The sequence below is a fragment of the Setaria viridis genome, chromosome 1 (genome assembly GCF_005286985.2).
Source record: "Setaria viridis chromosome 1, Setaria_viridis_v4.0, whole genome shotgun sequence".
In the NCBI taxonomy this organism is placed as follows: Eukaryota; Viridiplantae; Streptophyta; class Magnoliopsida; order Poales; family Poaceae; genus Setaria; species Setaria viridis.
The window spans coordinates 33,992,854-34,006,558 of NC_048263.2; the positions used below are offsets into that span (position 1 = coordinate 33,992,854).

Sequence of the window (13,705 nt, forward strand, 5' to 3'; positions counted from 1 at the left end):
GCAAAAAGAAGATTCCCCATCACATCAAACTTGCGGTACATGCATGGAGTACTAAATGTAGATGAAATTAAAAACTAATTGCACAGTTTTATGTACTTTGCGAGACGAATCTTTTGAGCCTAATTAGTCAATGTTTGGACAATAATTCACAAATACAAACGAAACGCTACAGTGTGCTACAGTACCAGCACAGTAATTTGGCACCTCCCAATTTGGCCAACTAAACAAGTAAGTCCTGTCACATCACATGTTCGGATGCTAATTAGAAGGACTAAATATGAGCTAATTACAAAACTAATAGCAGAACTTCTAAGCTAAATCGCGAGACGAATCTATTAAGCCTAATTAATCTATCATTAGCGAATGGTTACTGTAGCACCACATTGTCAAATCATGAACTAATTAGGCTTAATAGATTCATCTCGCAATTTAGCGTAGGGGTTGTGCAATTAGTTTTATAATTAGACTATGTTTAATACTCCTAATTAGTGTCAAACATCCGATGTGACAGGGGCTAAAATTTTAGCCCCTCCCACGCTCCAGCTCCGGAACGAGCTCACCTGGTCACCCAGGCCAGCCGCTGCGCACTCATCAGACCGCGATGCTCTCACTCTCGAGCCCTTCGTCGCCACCGCTTGCGCACGGCGCCAGCACCGCCGCGGCTCCCGCCTCTTCCGTCGCCTTCCTCCGCGGGGCCGCGGCTCGGCGCGACGCGCCGCTCACCTCCGCAGTCCACGCGGCCCTCCTCAAGTCCGGCGAGCTCCATCCCGCGCAGCCCCTCGCCGTGTCGAACTCCCTCCTTCACGCCTACCTCCAATGCGGCCTCCTCTCCCCCGCGCTCCGCCTGCTCGACGAAACGCCCCGCCGCGACGCGGCCACCTACGCCTCACTCATCTCCGCGCACTGCCGCCGCGGCGCGCCCCTGGACGCCCTCCGCGCCTTCCTGGACATGCTGGCCCGGGGCGGCACCGGCGACCAGGCCGAGGACAGCGCCGTCCGCCCCAACGAGTTCACGGCGTCCGTGGTCCTGCAGGCCTGTGGGCTCGCCAGGGACGGGAGGCTGGGGAGGATGGTGCACGGCTACCTCATCGCAGGTGGGTTCTGCGGTGACCCGTTCGTGGTTGGCTCCTTGGTCAACATGTACGCCAAGGTTGGGGATGCGGCCAGCGCGCGGAGGCTAGTCTTTGGGTTATCCTGCAGGGATGTTGTCTCTTGGACGGCCATCATATCAGGGTGCGTGCTCAATGGTATGCTTGACGAAGCCCTGGAGGTGTTCGTCATGATGCTGGAAGATGGTGTCCTACCCAACAATGTCACGATGCTGAGCGTCATTCAGGCGTGCTCTTTGATGGGCGCCTCGGAATTGTTCGGTCCAGTGCACGCTCTTGTTGTTCTGTTGGAGCTCAAGAACGATGCCTCGGTGGTGAATTCTCTCATCATTATGTTTGCAAAGAATGGATTTGTTGAAGAGGCTGTGTGGCTTTTTAATGATCTGTACCTGAAGAGTGGAAATGTGTGTTCTAATGAGGATGTTCTTGCGGCAATTCTCTACGGTTGCACCATTTCAGGATCCCAGAAGAATGGGGAGGGAATCCATGCTCACCTGATTAAAATGGGTGCTTTCCCGAGCATCAGTGTTGAGAACTCCCTCATGGGCATGTATGCTAGATTTGAGCAAGTTGATGCGGTTCATTTGGTGTTCGGTGTCATGGAAGTTAAGGACATTGTCTCATGGAACACCATTATCTCGTGCCTTGCCAAGAGTGACCATGTGAACGAAGCCATGGAGCTTTTCAGCGTTCTTCATGCCGGGGGCGGTGGGCTTGTGCCTGACTTGGTCACGGTCTTGAGCATTGTGCAGGCTTGCTCCAATGCAGGATTACTGCATCAAGGGCAGATGCTCCACGGATGCATCATGAAATCTGGTTTCGTGTACGATGTTTCAATATGCAATGCTCTCATTAGTATGTATGCGAAGTTAGGTAGAATTGATTTTGCCGAGATGATCTTTGAGAGGATGGATATTAAGGACCTTGTTTCCTGGAATTCAATGATCACTGCTTATGGGATGCATGGAGATGGTCATTCAGCTCTAAGGATTTTCAACCAGCTGAAAGATGCTGGAACTCCTGCGCCAAATGCTATTACATTTGTGAGTGTGATATCAGCTTGCAGTCACGCTGGTTTGATCTCAGAAGGCTACAAGTGCTTCGAAAGCATGAGAACGGACCATGGCATTGAACCTAGCATGGACCACTATGCATGTGTAGTTGATCTGCTTGGAAGATCTGGGAAGTTTGCCAAAGCAGAAGAATTCATTAGGGATATGCCTGTCACTCCCAACTCATCCATCTGGGGGCCTCTTCTAGCTGCTTGCCAGCTTCATGGGAATGTTGATCTTGCAGAAAAGGCTGCTAATGAATTGTCAGCCTTGGAACCTGAGAGCGACATATGGAGAGTCTCCTTGTCTAATACGTACGCTTTTGCTAGGAGATGGAAAGATGCTGCAATGATTAGGACTGAAATGAGAAGAGTCGGTTTGAGAAAGGAGACCGGGTGGAGCTTTGTAGATGTTGGAGGGGTTGAAGGTTTTAAGTTTGTGTCAGCAGATACTAGACATCACGATGCAGAGAAGATATATTCAGTATGGCACAGTATGAACAAGCACATGGCAGACCTAGCTGCTGATGTGCATAAACTCAGTCCAATTGGCACAGTTTAGTTGATGTAGAGATGTTTGATAGGCACACACATTTGTTGTGGTTAGGCCAGAGTGATGAAGCGACCTTTGTACTTTTAATTCATGAGCCTCGAATTAAAATTACGATAGGGTTATTGTTTCGAATGCTGAATATAGGTAATGATAAGAAGTAAATAAATAGAACAAAAATGGTGGACAAAGCTGCAGCATATAGCATTGATGTTTGCTTTGATCTTATATCTGCTGTCTCCCTTCATGTTGAAACTGTGATGTGCTTATTAACTCTATTTTGTTCTCTGTTTGGACCGTTCATGTTTGCTGTCAGCTTCGAGTTGCATCGCTTATCTAGTGTATTCTACTGTCAGTTGAGTAATAGTTATGAGTTCATTTAAAAATCTATATGGATTTCACCAGTAATTTTACGTGTATCTTGTGAACGTTGACAATTCTGGTAAGCAAGGTTAAATGAATATATTGATGTATATGGACTTTAATGGATGTTCACTCAGATGTCCGTTTACCAATATGAACCTCGATCGCAAGAAAGCTCAGCAATTATACTTTGTTGGAGCAGGTGGAAAACAATCCATGGAGCAAATAAACGAAACATAATATAAATACAGAAAACTTCTCTCATTGCATTCAGCTTTATTGTTTCTCCAACATGAAGATTCCCATAGTGACTAGATCACTTAAGTACTGGTATAACATAACAGCCTTTTGTTCACTACAATTCAATCCCTGTAGTACGATACAATTCACTACTTCCACTTTTCTATTTCCGCATCAGGAGAACTACAGTATGGGCAGCTATGCTCCGGTTTTCTCCTAGACTGTCAACTTTCTCGTGCGTCTTGGCCTTGAGATTGACGACAGATGGGTCTGCCCCAAGTAGGTCACACAAGTTAGATCGGATGGTCTCCTTGAATGGACTGATTTTTGGTTTTTGCAAGATCAGTGTAGCATCAAGGTTGCCCAGCTCATAGCCTGCCTCATGCATCAATTTCACCTGAAATTGCATGAGAATCCAAATATGTTAACTAGTGGCATCAGTTCCATCAGCTTCTGTATTACATACTATGAAGCTTCAGTGTATAAAATATAGAAAAGTTCTAGTATGAGAAGAGGAAACAATTATATGCTCAGATTGCTTGAATTTACTAAAAGGATAATTGATGTTTTTTGGAACAAAGTAATGCTAAATAATTGGAGCTAAGCTAAATTTCAATGGTCAAGTGGGCCAATGTGGAAAAAGATCAGATGATGATCCCAAATTCTAAGGCGTGTGAAATTTCTGTCCAGCGAGTCCGTGCCCAAAGTAAACGTGGAGTCAGCGTTCTATGCACATGGCGCATGCCTTGCTCAAAATCTAAAACGTGGAATACTTTCTGCCTTTGAAGTGTCCAAAGGTCAAAGACCACATTTCTCAGTCAGCAACCCGTGCAAGAACTGCCAGGACATCTTGTACAACATGTGGACATAATTAGGACTGCCCATCTAATGGCTGGGGACTTCGGGTGTTCAAAATACGGCAAGACACGTAGGGACTGTTACATTTGTTCACAAAAAAACTACTGTAAGTCTATAACAAATACGGGTAGAAAAACTAGTTAAGCAACACAATATGCTATACGATATGAAATTACGAATTATTCAACAGATTTCTTGTAATCAACATACAGTATGTTCTGATGATTAATAAAGCACTGCAAGCACACACAAACCGCCAGCCCTTTTGCATATGGCATCATAAATCCTGACACGCTTTCATATCAATCGGTATGAACTATCCAACTGTTTTCTCTAGATCCTACCATGCTTACAGAAACTCTGCATTTTGTTACGATGAAGCATTCAACTAGCACTCGGCGCTAGAAAGAAGAGATACTCACAGCTTCCCTCATGAAAACCGAAGAATCGGCACCCTTCCACCGCGGGTCGGAGTCTGGGAAGATCTGCCCGATGTCTGGCAGCCCCAGCGCGCCGAGAATTGCGTCCACCACGCAGTGCAGCAGCACGTCCCCTGCGTACGAGGCCAAATTCCCCAACAACACGCGCGGTCACGAGAACTGGGGCACGAAACGGATACCAATCACGAACAGCAAGCGGATATATCAAGAGTACCGTCGGAGTGGGCCTCGCAGCCACGGTCGTGGGGGATGTTGATGCCGCCGATGATGAGCGGGAGGTCCGGCTCGAGGCGGTGGAGGTCGAACCCGTGTCCGACGCGGAACGGGAGCGCGGGCGGCTTCGGCGCCGCGGCCACCGCGGGCTGGTGCTCGGCCTGGACGGCGGCCGCGACGGCCGGGGACGGCCTCTGCCGGGGGCGCAGGGACGGCCGGGCGGAGTGAGGGCAGGGCGCGGCGGGGCCGGCGCGGGTTCGTGGCGCGGTGGAGATGGGGAACGAGCCCAGGAAGAGGGAGGGGGAGGGGGCCATGGCGCGGCTGCTACCGGTGGCCAGTGGCCTGGTGCCTGGGCGAGCGAGATAGCGCAATGGCCGAGTTTTTTTTTTAAGGTGTGTGTGTGTGTGTGTGTGATGTGTGGGGGGGCGCTCGGCGAAGGGGAGCATCTGGCTGCTGGAGATTCGATGGCGGCACCGTTTGGAGGCTTTACATTTTGACCGGGATTAGCACGAGCGTTACAGTCAAAGTGACTGCAAATTTGAAGTTTTGACGCCTTTAGCATTTTTTCCGGTTGCGTTTGAGGAGGAGTAGCGCATAGTTTTACGTAGCTGAGGGTTTTCAAATTTTAATGTACCCCATGGTCCATTAAGAAAAAAAATTATTTGAAAAAAGAAAAAAGAATTGTTTGAAAATGTTGGTCAACAATTAGTTAAATAAAACATGTTTTAGTGTAACCGATAGATTCGTATTAATGTAGTTTTAAAATAATGTTGATTTTATAGCAATAACTATAACTATAGCGCTGTAAGGATTGCTGTGCTAGGAGAGCTCCTGCTACTGTTCACGAATGGAGGTCCGCTAGCTGTCGCATGAGGTCATAGTTTTAAATAGCAGGCTATGGAAAATAGCGGCATCTTTTTCCAACAGCTAAAAGGCTATAGCGAAGCTATAGTGCGCTATAACAAATAGTGTTTTATAGAAAAACGTGAAAATATAAATAATTGATCACAAAACACATGGTAATTAAGAAAAGTGATGAACACAAGTCTTCAAAGAAAGGTCTCCCGTTGAATTAGCATCAGCTCCAGCAATTTGCATTGTTGTGGCGGAACTTGAGCTAATAACGTCGCACCTATCCATCAAAATCAAATCAGGAAGCACAAAGTATAGATAGATCAGGAAAAGGGTTGTGGGTGTCAAGGTGAGATGACATTATATTGCATGGTTGGGAAATGACTATAGATGTCGCTGGGCTTCACATTTTTGTCTGCCGGTATAGAAATGGGAATAGCTTTAGTGCTAGCACTAAGCTGTTTAGCGCGGTTGAAGTGCCTTTTAACTGTCATAGCTGCCATAGCGGCACAAATAGCAATAGCTTAGCGCGGACCCTTTCTGAATGCTACAGCGTGGGGCTATAGCCCACTATTTAAAACCAAGACCGAGGTTCGGTATCAGCGTGGCCTTTTTCGTTTTTTTCCATGGAAAACGGACGCCAAACTTCTCCGGCCGCACACGCGGCCTCCGGTGGGCACCCAGGTGGCCTTGCGCCGGCGTGCCGCCGCGGACGCCAGCGCGCGTCGGGGCCGGCATCTAAGGTGCGATGGGGCCAAGCCAAAGCCATGCAGCGGCGCTGGTGAAGGGTTGCGTCACCATGCCCGGAGGCGGAAGCGCACTGCCCCAACCTCGTCACCCACGGATCTGTGCGCCGTACCTCGGGACGGCGGACGACGCGTATGAGGGCAGCGGCCGCCATGGTAGCAGAGGAGGGGAACGATCGGTTGCGGCCAGGGCGCGCGAGGCCAACGGCGGCCATGGGAGCGGAGGGAGGAGGGCGAACGGTTGGCGGCGGGGAGGCCCAGGGGGGGCGCGGGGGCGCGTGCGAGGCCGACCATGGCCTCGGGAGTACATGGGGAGGGGGATGGCCAGCGACAGGGAGGCGTGAGGGTGAGGGCGGCGCGTGCGAGGACACCGGCGGTGAGAGAGAGAGAGGGAAGACGACTAGGAGGGACCGCAGCCCTGGGCCACTTTGCCAGGCTACCGCCGATGCAGGCGCGAGCACCGCCATGCCGTTTCCCCGCCGCCCAGGTCTCCCTCGCCACCTGGGCCTCCCCACCTCCCGTCGGTGCCGCCGCTGCCTAAGCCTCCCCGGCTTCTCCGGCCGCACGCGCAGTCTCCGGTGGGCACCCATGCGTCCTCACGCCAGAGTGCCGCCGCGGACGGCCGCGCGCATCAGGCCGCCACCTGAGGCGCACGGGACCGACCCATATCGCCGGGTCACATGCTCTACGAGTGCAGCGAAGCGCGCCATTCTTCCTATTCCTAGTTAACAATATCACTAGAGTTGTTAACTCTAACTCTTTACAATTGTTTGCCAATTTGGAAAATTTTGTACAACTTTATGTGTAGCATTGCAAAAACGGAAGTAAAACCAAAGCATTTGAAAACATCACTTCAAATAAACAAATTTACCCTTGCAATCAACTCATTGCCAAAGCAACCATGCTGCTGATACAACGACCAAAATTGTTTGTGGCAAGGACAAGTCGCTGAGTTACTTTTACGCTGTATAGAATTCAAATGATAGTGCTAGTGCACAAGTCTCCTTTACATTGTGATTCTTTTTTCTTTTACACAAGAGTGACACCTAATGCACAATGAACAATAATACATAGGAACAAGAAACATTCGTTCGAATGGGGAAAGTAAACCGCTTAACAACATTTTGATCACCTCATGTGAAACTTACAGACTTGCTTGCTTAGATAGAGATGGCCACATGGGGCAGAAGCTCCATACCAGATAGCAGCCAGAAAACCAAACTGATATCAGTAACATAACTCAATGGAGGAAAAAGGGAGCAACCGGCATTACTCAAATTTTCCATTCCTCTTTCCATTACTAAGGACAGGGACATTCTTTAACTGAAGGAGCATTCAGGAACCTATATGACCGAGCTTGGGGTACCACCGTACCAATAGGATAGGATGGGTACACGCTTCAGGGCAAAAATTATATATACACATCCGGCCACAGACCAATCTCACCTTTCGGAAGCCTAGTGTACATGGGTCACAGCTGCACCCTTACACAATCTTCAGCCGAAGGCTTGAAGCGCAGGAAGCACAAAGGTGCAAGCGCCTTCATTGCTCATCGGTGCTATGGCAGAGCACCATCCTGAGAGTCTCTCGAACTGAAATTATATGCCGAGGACCTGGTCTCACTATTCGCCTTTGATCCTGTAATAGTTGCTAAATTGTCAGTAAATTGTAGTAGAAAAGAGGAGGGGAACAACAAAAATTCACACCTTACATGAAAGGAGCACTCGTTGCTAGAGCTGAACTCCTGGAACTCCCTAGCTCAAGTCCACCAGAAGTGCTATATGAGGACAACAGCTTCCTCTGCATCAAAATGCATAGGATACAGCTCAGTTCCTTTTTTCCAATTGAGAACAACAGAAATCGCATTCTGGTTAAATGATGGAATTGTACTATTTGTCATAGTTTAATAGCAGTGCAAATCGTTTCCCAGTGCTATGGTGCTTAGCTAACCTGATATAATTAGCACATAGTTCTTTACTGAAGACTAACATTCTGAAGATAATCTGTGCTAACCTTGTATGCTTAGCATGCATTAATCTTGTGTCTTCTCACTTGTGAAATGTGGATGCCAGGGCATCAAAAGTTTGAGCTATAAGATAGTGGTCCAAACTTAAGATCTGCTCTACTAAGTACTGGCATCACAACTGGCAAGCCCAGGTAGAAAAACCAATCAAGATCATGAACATCAAAGTTCAAGAAGGCATACTACACAAATCATGTGTTGTTTCTTTACATGCTGACTGAATGGGATCTGTAAAATTGGCTACCTCTACTGTATACACACAGCAAAATAGGCATGACATGATGGATGAGATAGTTCTGAGCACAAATATCATAGAGAAATGATGCAAAACAACCAAACACAGCAACGTGAAACAGACAATTAAAGAAAACATAATAATTGCTAGTAAGTCGAAATACAAAATCATCAACTAGCGGCAAACGATTTAGCAGAGGCATCACCTAAAGACATGTTGTTGAACTACTTACTTGATCTTCAAAATCAGGACTGGTCAAATTGATGGAGAGATTCCTCATCAACAATAATGCCTAATGGGAAATAGACATATATCAATCAATGAACACAGGTAGAGAATTCCAAACCATAATGCTAAGGAAATAACGAATTTCAACATGCGACATAATGTTTTCAACAGAGATAAAAAAAAATGATGACTACTAAGTTTGTCCAATAATTGAATGAGAAGAGCTTAACTAAATGCCAGGAAACAGTACATAATAAAGACTAGCAGAACATTGTTTATCTTTTGCTGTTGTAACTATGAATTTGACAGAAGCCATTATTTTGAAGGAGAAATAGTGCAATACTACTGCAGACTAGTTAGGCCTTAGGACGTGTTCATGATTATAAAGAAAGACAGGAAAATAAGGCATGTCCATGACTGACATACCGTTTCAACATCAATTGGATTCATCTCCTTAAGTTTCTGCAGATGACCACTTGTGCTTGGATCAAAAACACTACCTAAGAAGCTGTACACTTGCGCAAAATCCGGCATAACTGTATCACATATTTGAAAGACAGCACTGAATTGTCAATAATGCCAGTATGAATAGTATGAGCTGATAAATATTAAAGACAAAACTGCAATATTGGAAATATCAAACTTTGGAAAAGAATTGAACAAAGAAATGGATTGCACCGTTTCGTGTCATACCATATAAATTTGTGTATGTTAAGCATCATCAACAGATTATTGGAGGTTCAGTTCATTCTAAAGAAGGGGCCAGTTGTTTCAAGATCGAAGCTTACAAATCACAAGAAAAGGTGCACAGGTAGGATGATCAAAACATAAGTCCTAGAAATAGTAGAGATGGAGAGAATCTAATTAATTATTTTGCATTGTAAGATAATTAGCAGAAATATCATGAGGTACTGACGGCGAAGTGACGGAACTTGATTTATTTGATCATTTGTTTCACCAGGTTGCCATGTCCTTGGAGGGCCTTCGGTACTGCTCGAGCAAAAATTGTTTGGACCCAGTGTTCCAGGTCCTAAATCTTCTGGGTGAAAAATAAGAATCAGCTGAGGAATATTCCAACAAAATCTTTTGACAGAAGCAGGACATTGGAATACAAACCTTTCACCATCGATGAGGCAACAGCTGGTGGGATGGAACTAACGGCCCATGAAGAAACAGTTGCATTCATGCCAGAGTTCCTATGGATGGAAGATGAATCTGTCTTGAGTCCATAGTTTGGTTCTGCAAGTCAGCAAGAGGACACTAAAGTAACTATTTGATATACAAGGGGTGCTGGTAAATTTGATGCCCCCACAGCGCATGAGAGAGATAGATATGCTTGTTTTTCAAAGCCTTCCGAGGATACGAAGTATCACCATTCTTGGAGGCCTTCTGAGGATATGGATGAGCAGCTTTTCGCTTTGGTCGTGGAGGTGGGACATGTTCGCTGGTTCCATTTTTCTGAACCTTCAAAAAGTATTTCTGTGCATGGCTCCTTATCTACAACACCAAAATGAAGTGCCATATGAAAATGGTTCAACGATAGAGTCAATTGATAATGAACAGATAGGAACTTATGCAACAATGGAGAAAAGGAGCATTAGGAAATGAGGACACCCAAACCGATTGGATTTTTTTAGATGTTGTTACACTGAGAAAAAGAACAGAATCTTGGCAGAACCTTCAGCGTTTTTTAATCAGTATCCATCCAAATTAATAATATCAAAATTTAATGCATTAATTCACTTGGTAACAGCACAAGCTAAATAGTTTGATTACCAGGGTTCTTAAACAGCTAAGCAACTTCTAGTTCCATTTACAAACGAAATACCTGTATGACAGTCTTGGAGCCAACAAACGCCTCTATCTTCTTCCAGTCACGGTCAAAGCTGAAAAAGAAAAGAAACAAGGTATATACATGAATATTACATGCAAAGTGTGGTCTTATAATTCACTGGCAATTCTTTGGGCCAGTTATATGGATTCAAGCACAATAAATGTTGGGCTCTTGGGGCAACAAGGCACAATATTGCCACAAATAATATGCAAAAGGTTGCAGCCATACGCACTGAAAAGAACATCATGCGGAAATAGTGGTAGTGTGAACACGAGAGGCTATGGGAGTTGGGGACCAAGAGAATGGCATCATGCACTACAAATTATGATGCTCAAATATGTCCATAGATTCAGGTGTCTCCAATCAGGTCCAGGTTAATAATTGCAATCAAAATACTATGAAGCAGAGAACGAGAGCAGTCGGAATATTGCTTATGACCCATGTGTGTGAGTGCATTTCAGAACAGCTATCTGCAAAGCATGTGCTGATAAAGATGCATAAGGCCTTTTCAATTGGATGGAAGGGATGCTTGATTTTTGGATCCTGATTAACTTCTGTCGGTAGGGTAATTGCAAGAACACATGCTTCGCCGGCTTAAGGAATCTAGTGTGTGCGCCCTACCCTGCTACCCAGCCAAATGACACCACCAGTAGGGAGCACTAGAGGCTTCATCAGTTGTAAGTCCCAACATCTGCAAATTGTATGCTTCCAACTTGAACTACATATTCTTGTGAACCACGGTAGCTCAATAGATCTTATTTTCTTATGTTTCACATGAAAAAAACTGAAAATTCTTCAGACAGTAAAGTCGTAGGTTGAACTGAAAACAAAGAAACGAAGATGTAAAAACTAAAAAAAAAAGGCCAAATGGTAGGTCACCAGTTGAGTAAAGAGCACAAGTGCCTTCATCATTTCAATTTCCAACATCTGAAAATTGTATTTACATGTTCTGCTATGAACCACTATAGCTGAATATACATCATTTTCCCCTATGTTCCACCTAAAGAAAGGACCCGAAAATATTTTACTAATAAAGTTCTAGATTGAAATCCTAAATAAAGAAATTGAGTTACAAAAATGAAAGAAAAATCCCAAATAAGTAATCAAACATTTAGTACTTCTGTTCCATACCAAGTTTATCAGAAAAATGCGCAAACATTAAAATTCTCCACGACATAACTAACGCATAAATAAGGGCAGGAAACATCCAAATCTTTATCTTTAGCCAAAAAAAAAACAGAGAGAGACACTGCAAAGCCCGGTGCTTCTTCAGACTTGCGAACAGCAACGTCGCGCGCTTCAAAATCAATCGAACCGCGGCGAATAGACAAACCAAGCCAGGGGTTACGGTGTGCTTACAGCTGCAGGGCCTCGAGGAACTTGTCGTGCTCCTGCTCCGTCCAGCTCTCCCGCGACTTGGTGATGGTGTACGGCTTCCGCACCTTCTTGCTGGCGTCCTCCCCCGACCCGGCCGCGTCGGACTGCGGCTGCGTCGGCGGCGGCAGCGGCGGCGTGCTGGCGGAGACCATCGAAAGGGGGGAGAGCAGGAGCCTACGGGGGATCTCAACGTGCGGTGACGGTCGCGTCGTGCTCTCTCGCTCGCTGGGGAGGAGGAGGTGGAGGCCTACGCGCGGCTATGCTGCGCCCCTGGCTGTGAGCAGCTGCCGCGCGGCTGCGGTCCGCGTGGTGTGGCGTTGGCGTGGGGGCGTGGCGATGGGCGGGTGGGGGACTGGGGTCTGGGGGCAGTGATGATGTGGGTGGTGGCGCCGCGCGTTCGTCCCAGCGCTTGGCTGCCCGTTCTCGCGTGGTGCGCGGCGACTGCGAGCGAGGCGAGGGCGAGCGTTTGTGGCTGCGGGGGCGGCTGCCACTGCCGCCCACTTGCCCGCCGTCCCTCTCGCGCTGTCGCGCTCAGCAGCGCCCTCGCCTCGCTTGCCGGTCGCCAGCTATAGTTTATAGGCACGCAGGGTTTGTGTGGCTGCTGTGCGCTCACAACCGCAGCTCGTTTATACCGGACCAAAGACAGAAATTGACTCTGTCGTATCACGACTTGTCCGGCTTATTGTTTGTCTGATAACGAATCAGAAATACTTAATAGCATTTCTGCATTTGCCATGCACGCTTATACTATTAGGTATGTGATTCATGCAAAATTAAGCATGGTGCATCGATTCCTAGAGTTCATAAAAAGAAAAATCGTTTGCTGAAATCGTTTTGCATATTCAGTATTCGCACGCAGATCATTAATATGGAGAACCGGCACCAAAAGTAAAGTATCATGTCGTAGTTTTCCCATGCAAGCAGTGTCCTCTTCCTCTTGTCAGTGTGCCAATTAATTTCGATTGGTACAGACGTACTGCAACGTTTTTGTCCACGAAGATGAGCAGCATACGAGTGTAAAAGCATTTGAATCGGCTGTTACCCCTAGCTAGTACAGTAAGTAAGCAACAAGCACGTACCAACAATCACTGTCATCGTTTTCGTTTTTTTAGAAATCACTGTCAACATCCAATCGATGATAGAAAACATTCAGTGCACACAGTAGTACTAGTACCTGTATTAGGTAGACACAGATCGATAATGATAAAAACCCATCAATCACTGTCAACCTTTAAACTTACCAATGCAAAGAACGAGTCTCCCATGACAACATCACTCGCATTTTTATCATATAAATCGAGTAGTATAGTCCTAAAGGAATCCAGGGAACTTTTCTGTGTACTTTCATGTTCTGAGATGTCTCTGGAATACCTTCTACTACTACTTTCATCGGTTAGTTTTTGTACTGTAGCTGCGAGAGCCGAGTTCTTGGCGTAGTCAGGCTGACCAGGGTCCAGGGCCCGCCACGGCCGTCGCATGATGCCGCAATCGAGCAGAGCTCATGGGCGGCACCAGCTCTCGTGAAATGTCAACAAGCCTGCCCTCTAGCCTTCATGACCGACCGGGAGCATCGTCGTGGCTGACGG

The 13,705-nt window shown here is 46.5% G+C and overlaps 3 protein-coding genes across 9 annotated transcripts; 1 reads left to right on the forward strand and 2 right to left on the reverse strand.

Moving 5' to 3' along the window:
- Positions 1-427: 427 nt before the first annotated feature.
- LOC117856084 (pentatricopeptide repeat-containing protein At3g57430, chloroplastic) lies at positions 428-2,938 on the forward strand. Its single transcript, XM_034738515.2, has one exon. It carries the CDS (start codon positions 602-604, stop codon positions 2,720-2,722), a length of 2,121 nt encoding a protein of 706 aa, XP_034594406.1. The 5' UTR covers positions 428-601; the 3' UTR covers positions 2,723-2,938.
- Positions 2,939-3,315: 377 nt separating this feature from the next.
- LOC117866927 (2-C-methyl-D-erythritol 2,4-cyclodiphosphate synthase, chloroplastic) lies at positions 3,316-5,235 on the reverse strand. Its single transcript, XM_034751230.2, has 3 exons — positions 4,826-5,235; positions 4,594-4,724; positions 3,316-3,710 (listed from the first exon to the last, which is right to left on the reverse strand). The coding sequence occupies exons 1-3, from the start codon at positions 5,136-5,138 to the stop codon at positions 3,477-3,479; spliced, it is 678 nt and encodes a 225-aa protein (XP_034607121.1). The 5' UTR covers positions 5,139-5,235; the 3' UTR covers positions 3,316-3,476.
- Positions 5,236-7,371: 2,136 nt separating this feature from the next.
- LOC117866937 (protein REVEILLE 6) lies at positions 7,372-12,466 on the reverse strand. Of its 7 annotated transcripts, none has more exons than XR_004643058.2 (9): positions 12,102-12,466; positions 10,737-10,794; positions 10,282-10,405; positions 10,025-10,147; positions 9,825-9,947; positions 9,335-9,444; positions 8,886-8,972; positions 8,134-8,222; positions 7,372-8,060 (listed from the first exon to the last, which is right to left on the reverse strand). XR_004643058.2 is itself a non-coding variant. In XM_034751257.2 (9 exons), the coding sequence occupies exons 1-9, from the start codon at positions 12,269-12,271 to the stop codon at positions 8,045-8,047; spliced, it is 864 nt and encodes a 287-aa protein (XP_034607148.1). In that variant the 5' UTR covers positions 12,272-12,464; the 3' UTR covers positions 7,372-8,044. The 7 variants fall into 7 exon arrangements, 5 of the variants coding, with proteins under 5 accessions (XP_034607148.1, XP_034607134.1, XP_034607155.1 ...); XR_004643054.2 differs by having other exon boundaries at positions 8,129-8,222; XM_034751257.2 differs by having other exon boundaries at positions 8,913-8,972; positions 9,825-9,938; positions 12,102-12,464.
- Between the last annotated feature and the right edge of the window lie 1,239 nt (positions 12,467-13,705).

Excerpts from the sequence above, each read along its gene's own strand:
- LOC117856084 (XM_034738515.2), top strand. The coding sequence starts at position 602 with ATGCTCTCACTCTCGAGCCCTTCGTCGCCACCGCTTGCGCACGGCGCC.
- LOC117866927 (XM_034751230.2), bottom strand. The coding sequence starts at position 5,138 with ATGGCCCCCTCCCCCTCCCTCTTCCTGGGCTCGTTCCCCATCTCCACC. Across the intron at positions 4,725-4,825 it reads CTGCGAGGCCCACTCCGACG|GGGACGTGCTGCTGCACTGC; the intron begins GTACTCTTGATA and ends CCTCGTACGCAG. Across the intron at positions 3,711-4,593 it reads CGGTTTTCATGAGGGAAGCT|GTGAAATTGATGCATGAGGC; the intron begins GTGAGTATCTCT and ends ATGCAATTTCAG.
- LOC117866937 (XM_034751243.2), bottom strand. The coding sequence starts at position 12,271 with ATGGTCTCCGCCAGCACGCCGCCGCTGCCGCCGCCGACGCAGCCGCAG. Across the intron at positions 10,148-10,281 it reads TCAGAAGGCCTCCAAGAATG|AACCAAACTATGGACTCAAG; the intron begins GTGATACTTCGT and ends GCTGACTTGCAG. Across the intron at positions 9,948-10,024 it reads TGCCTCATCGATGGTGAAAG|AAGATTTAGGACCTGGAACA; the intron begins GTTTGTATTCCA and ends TTTTTCACCCAG.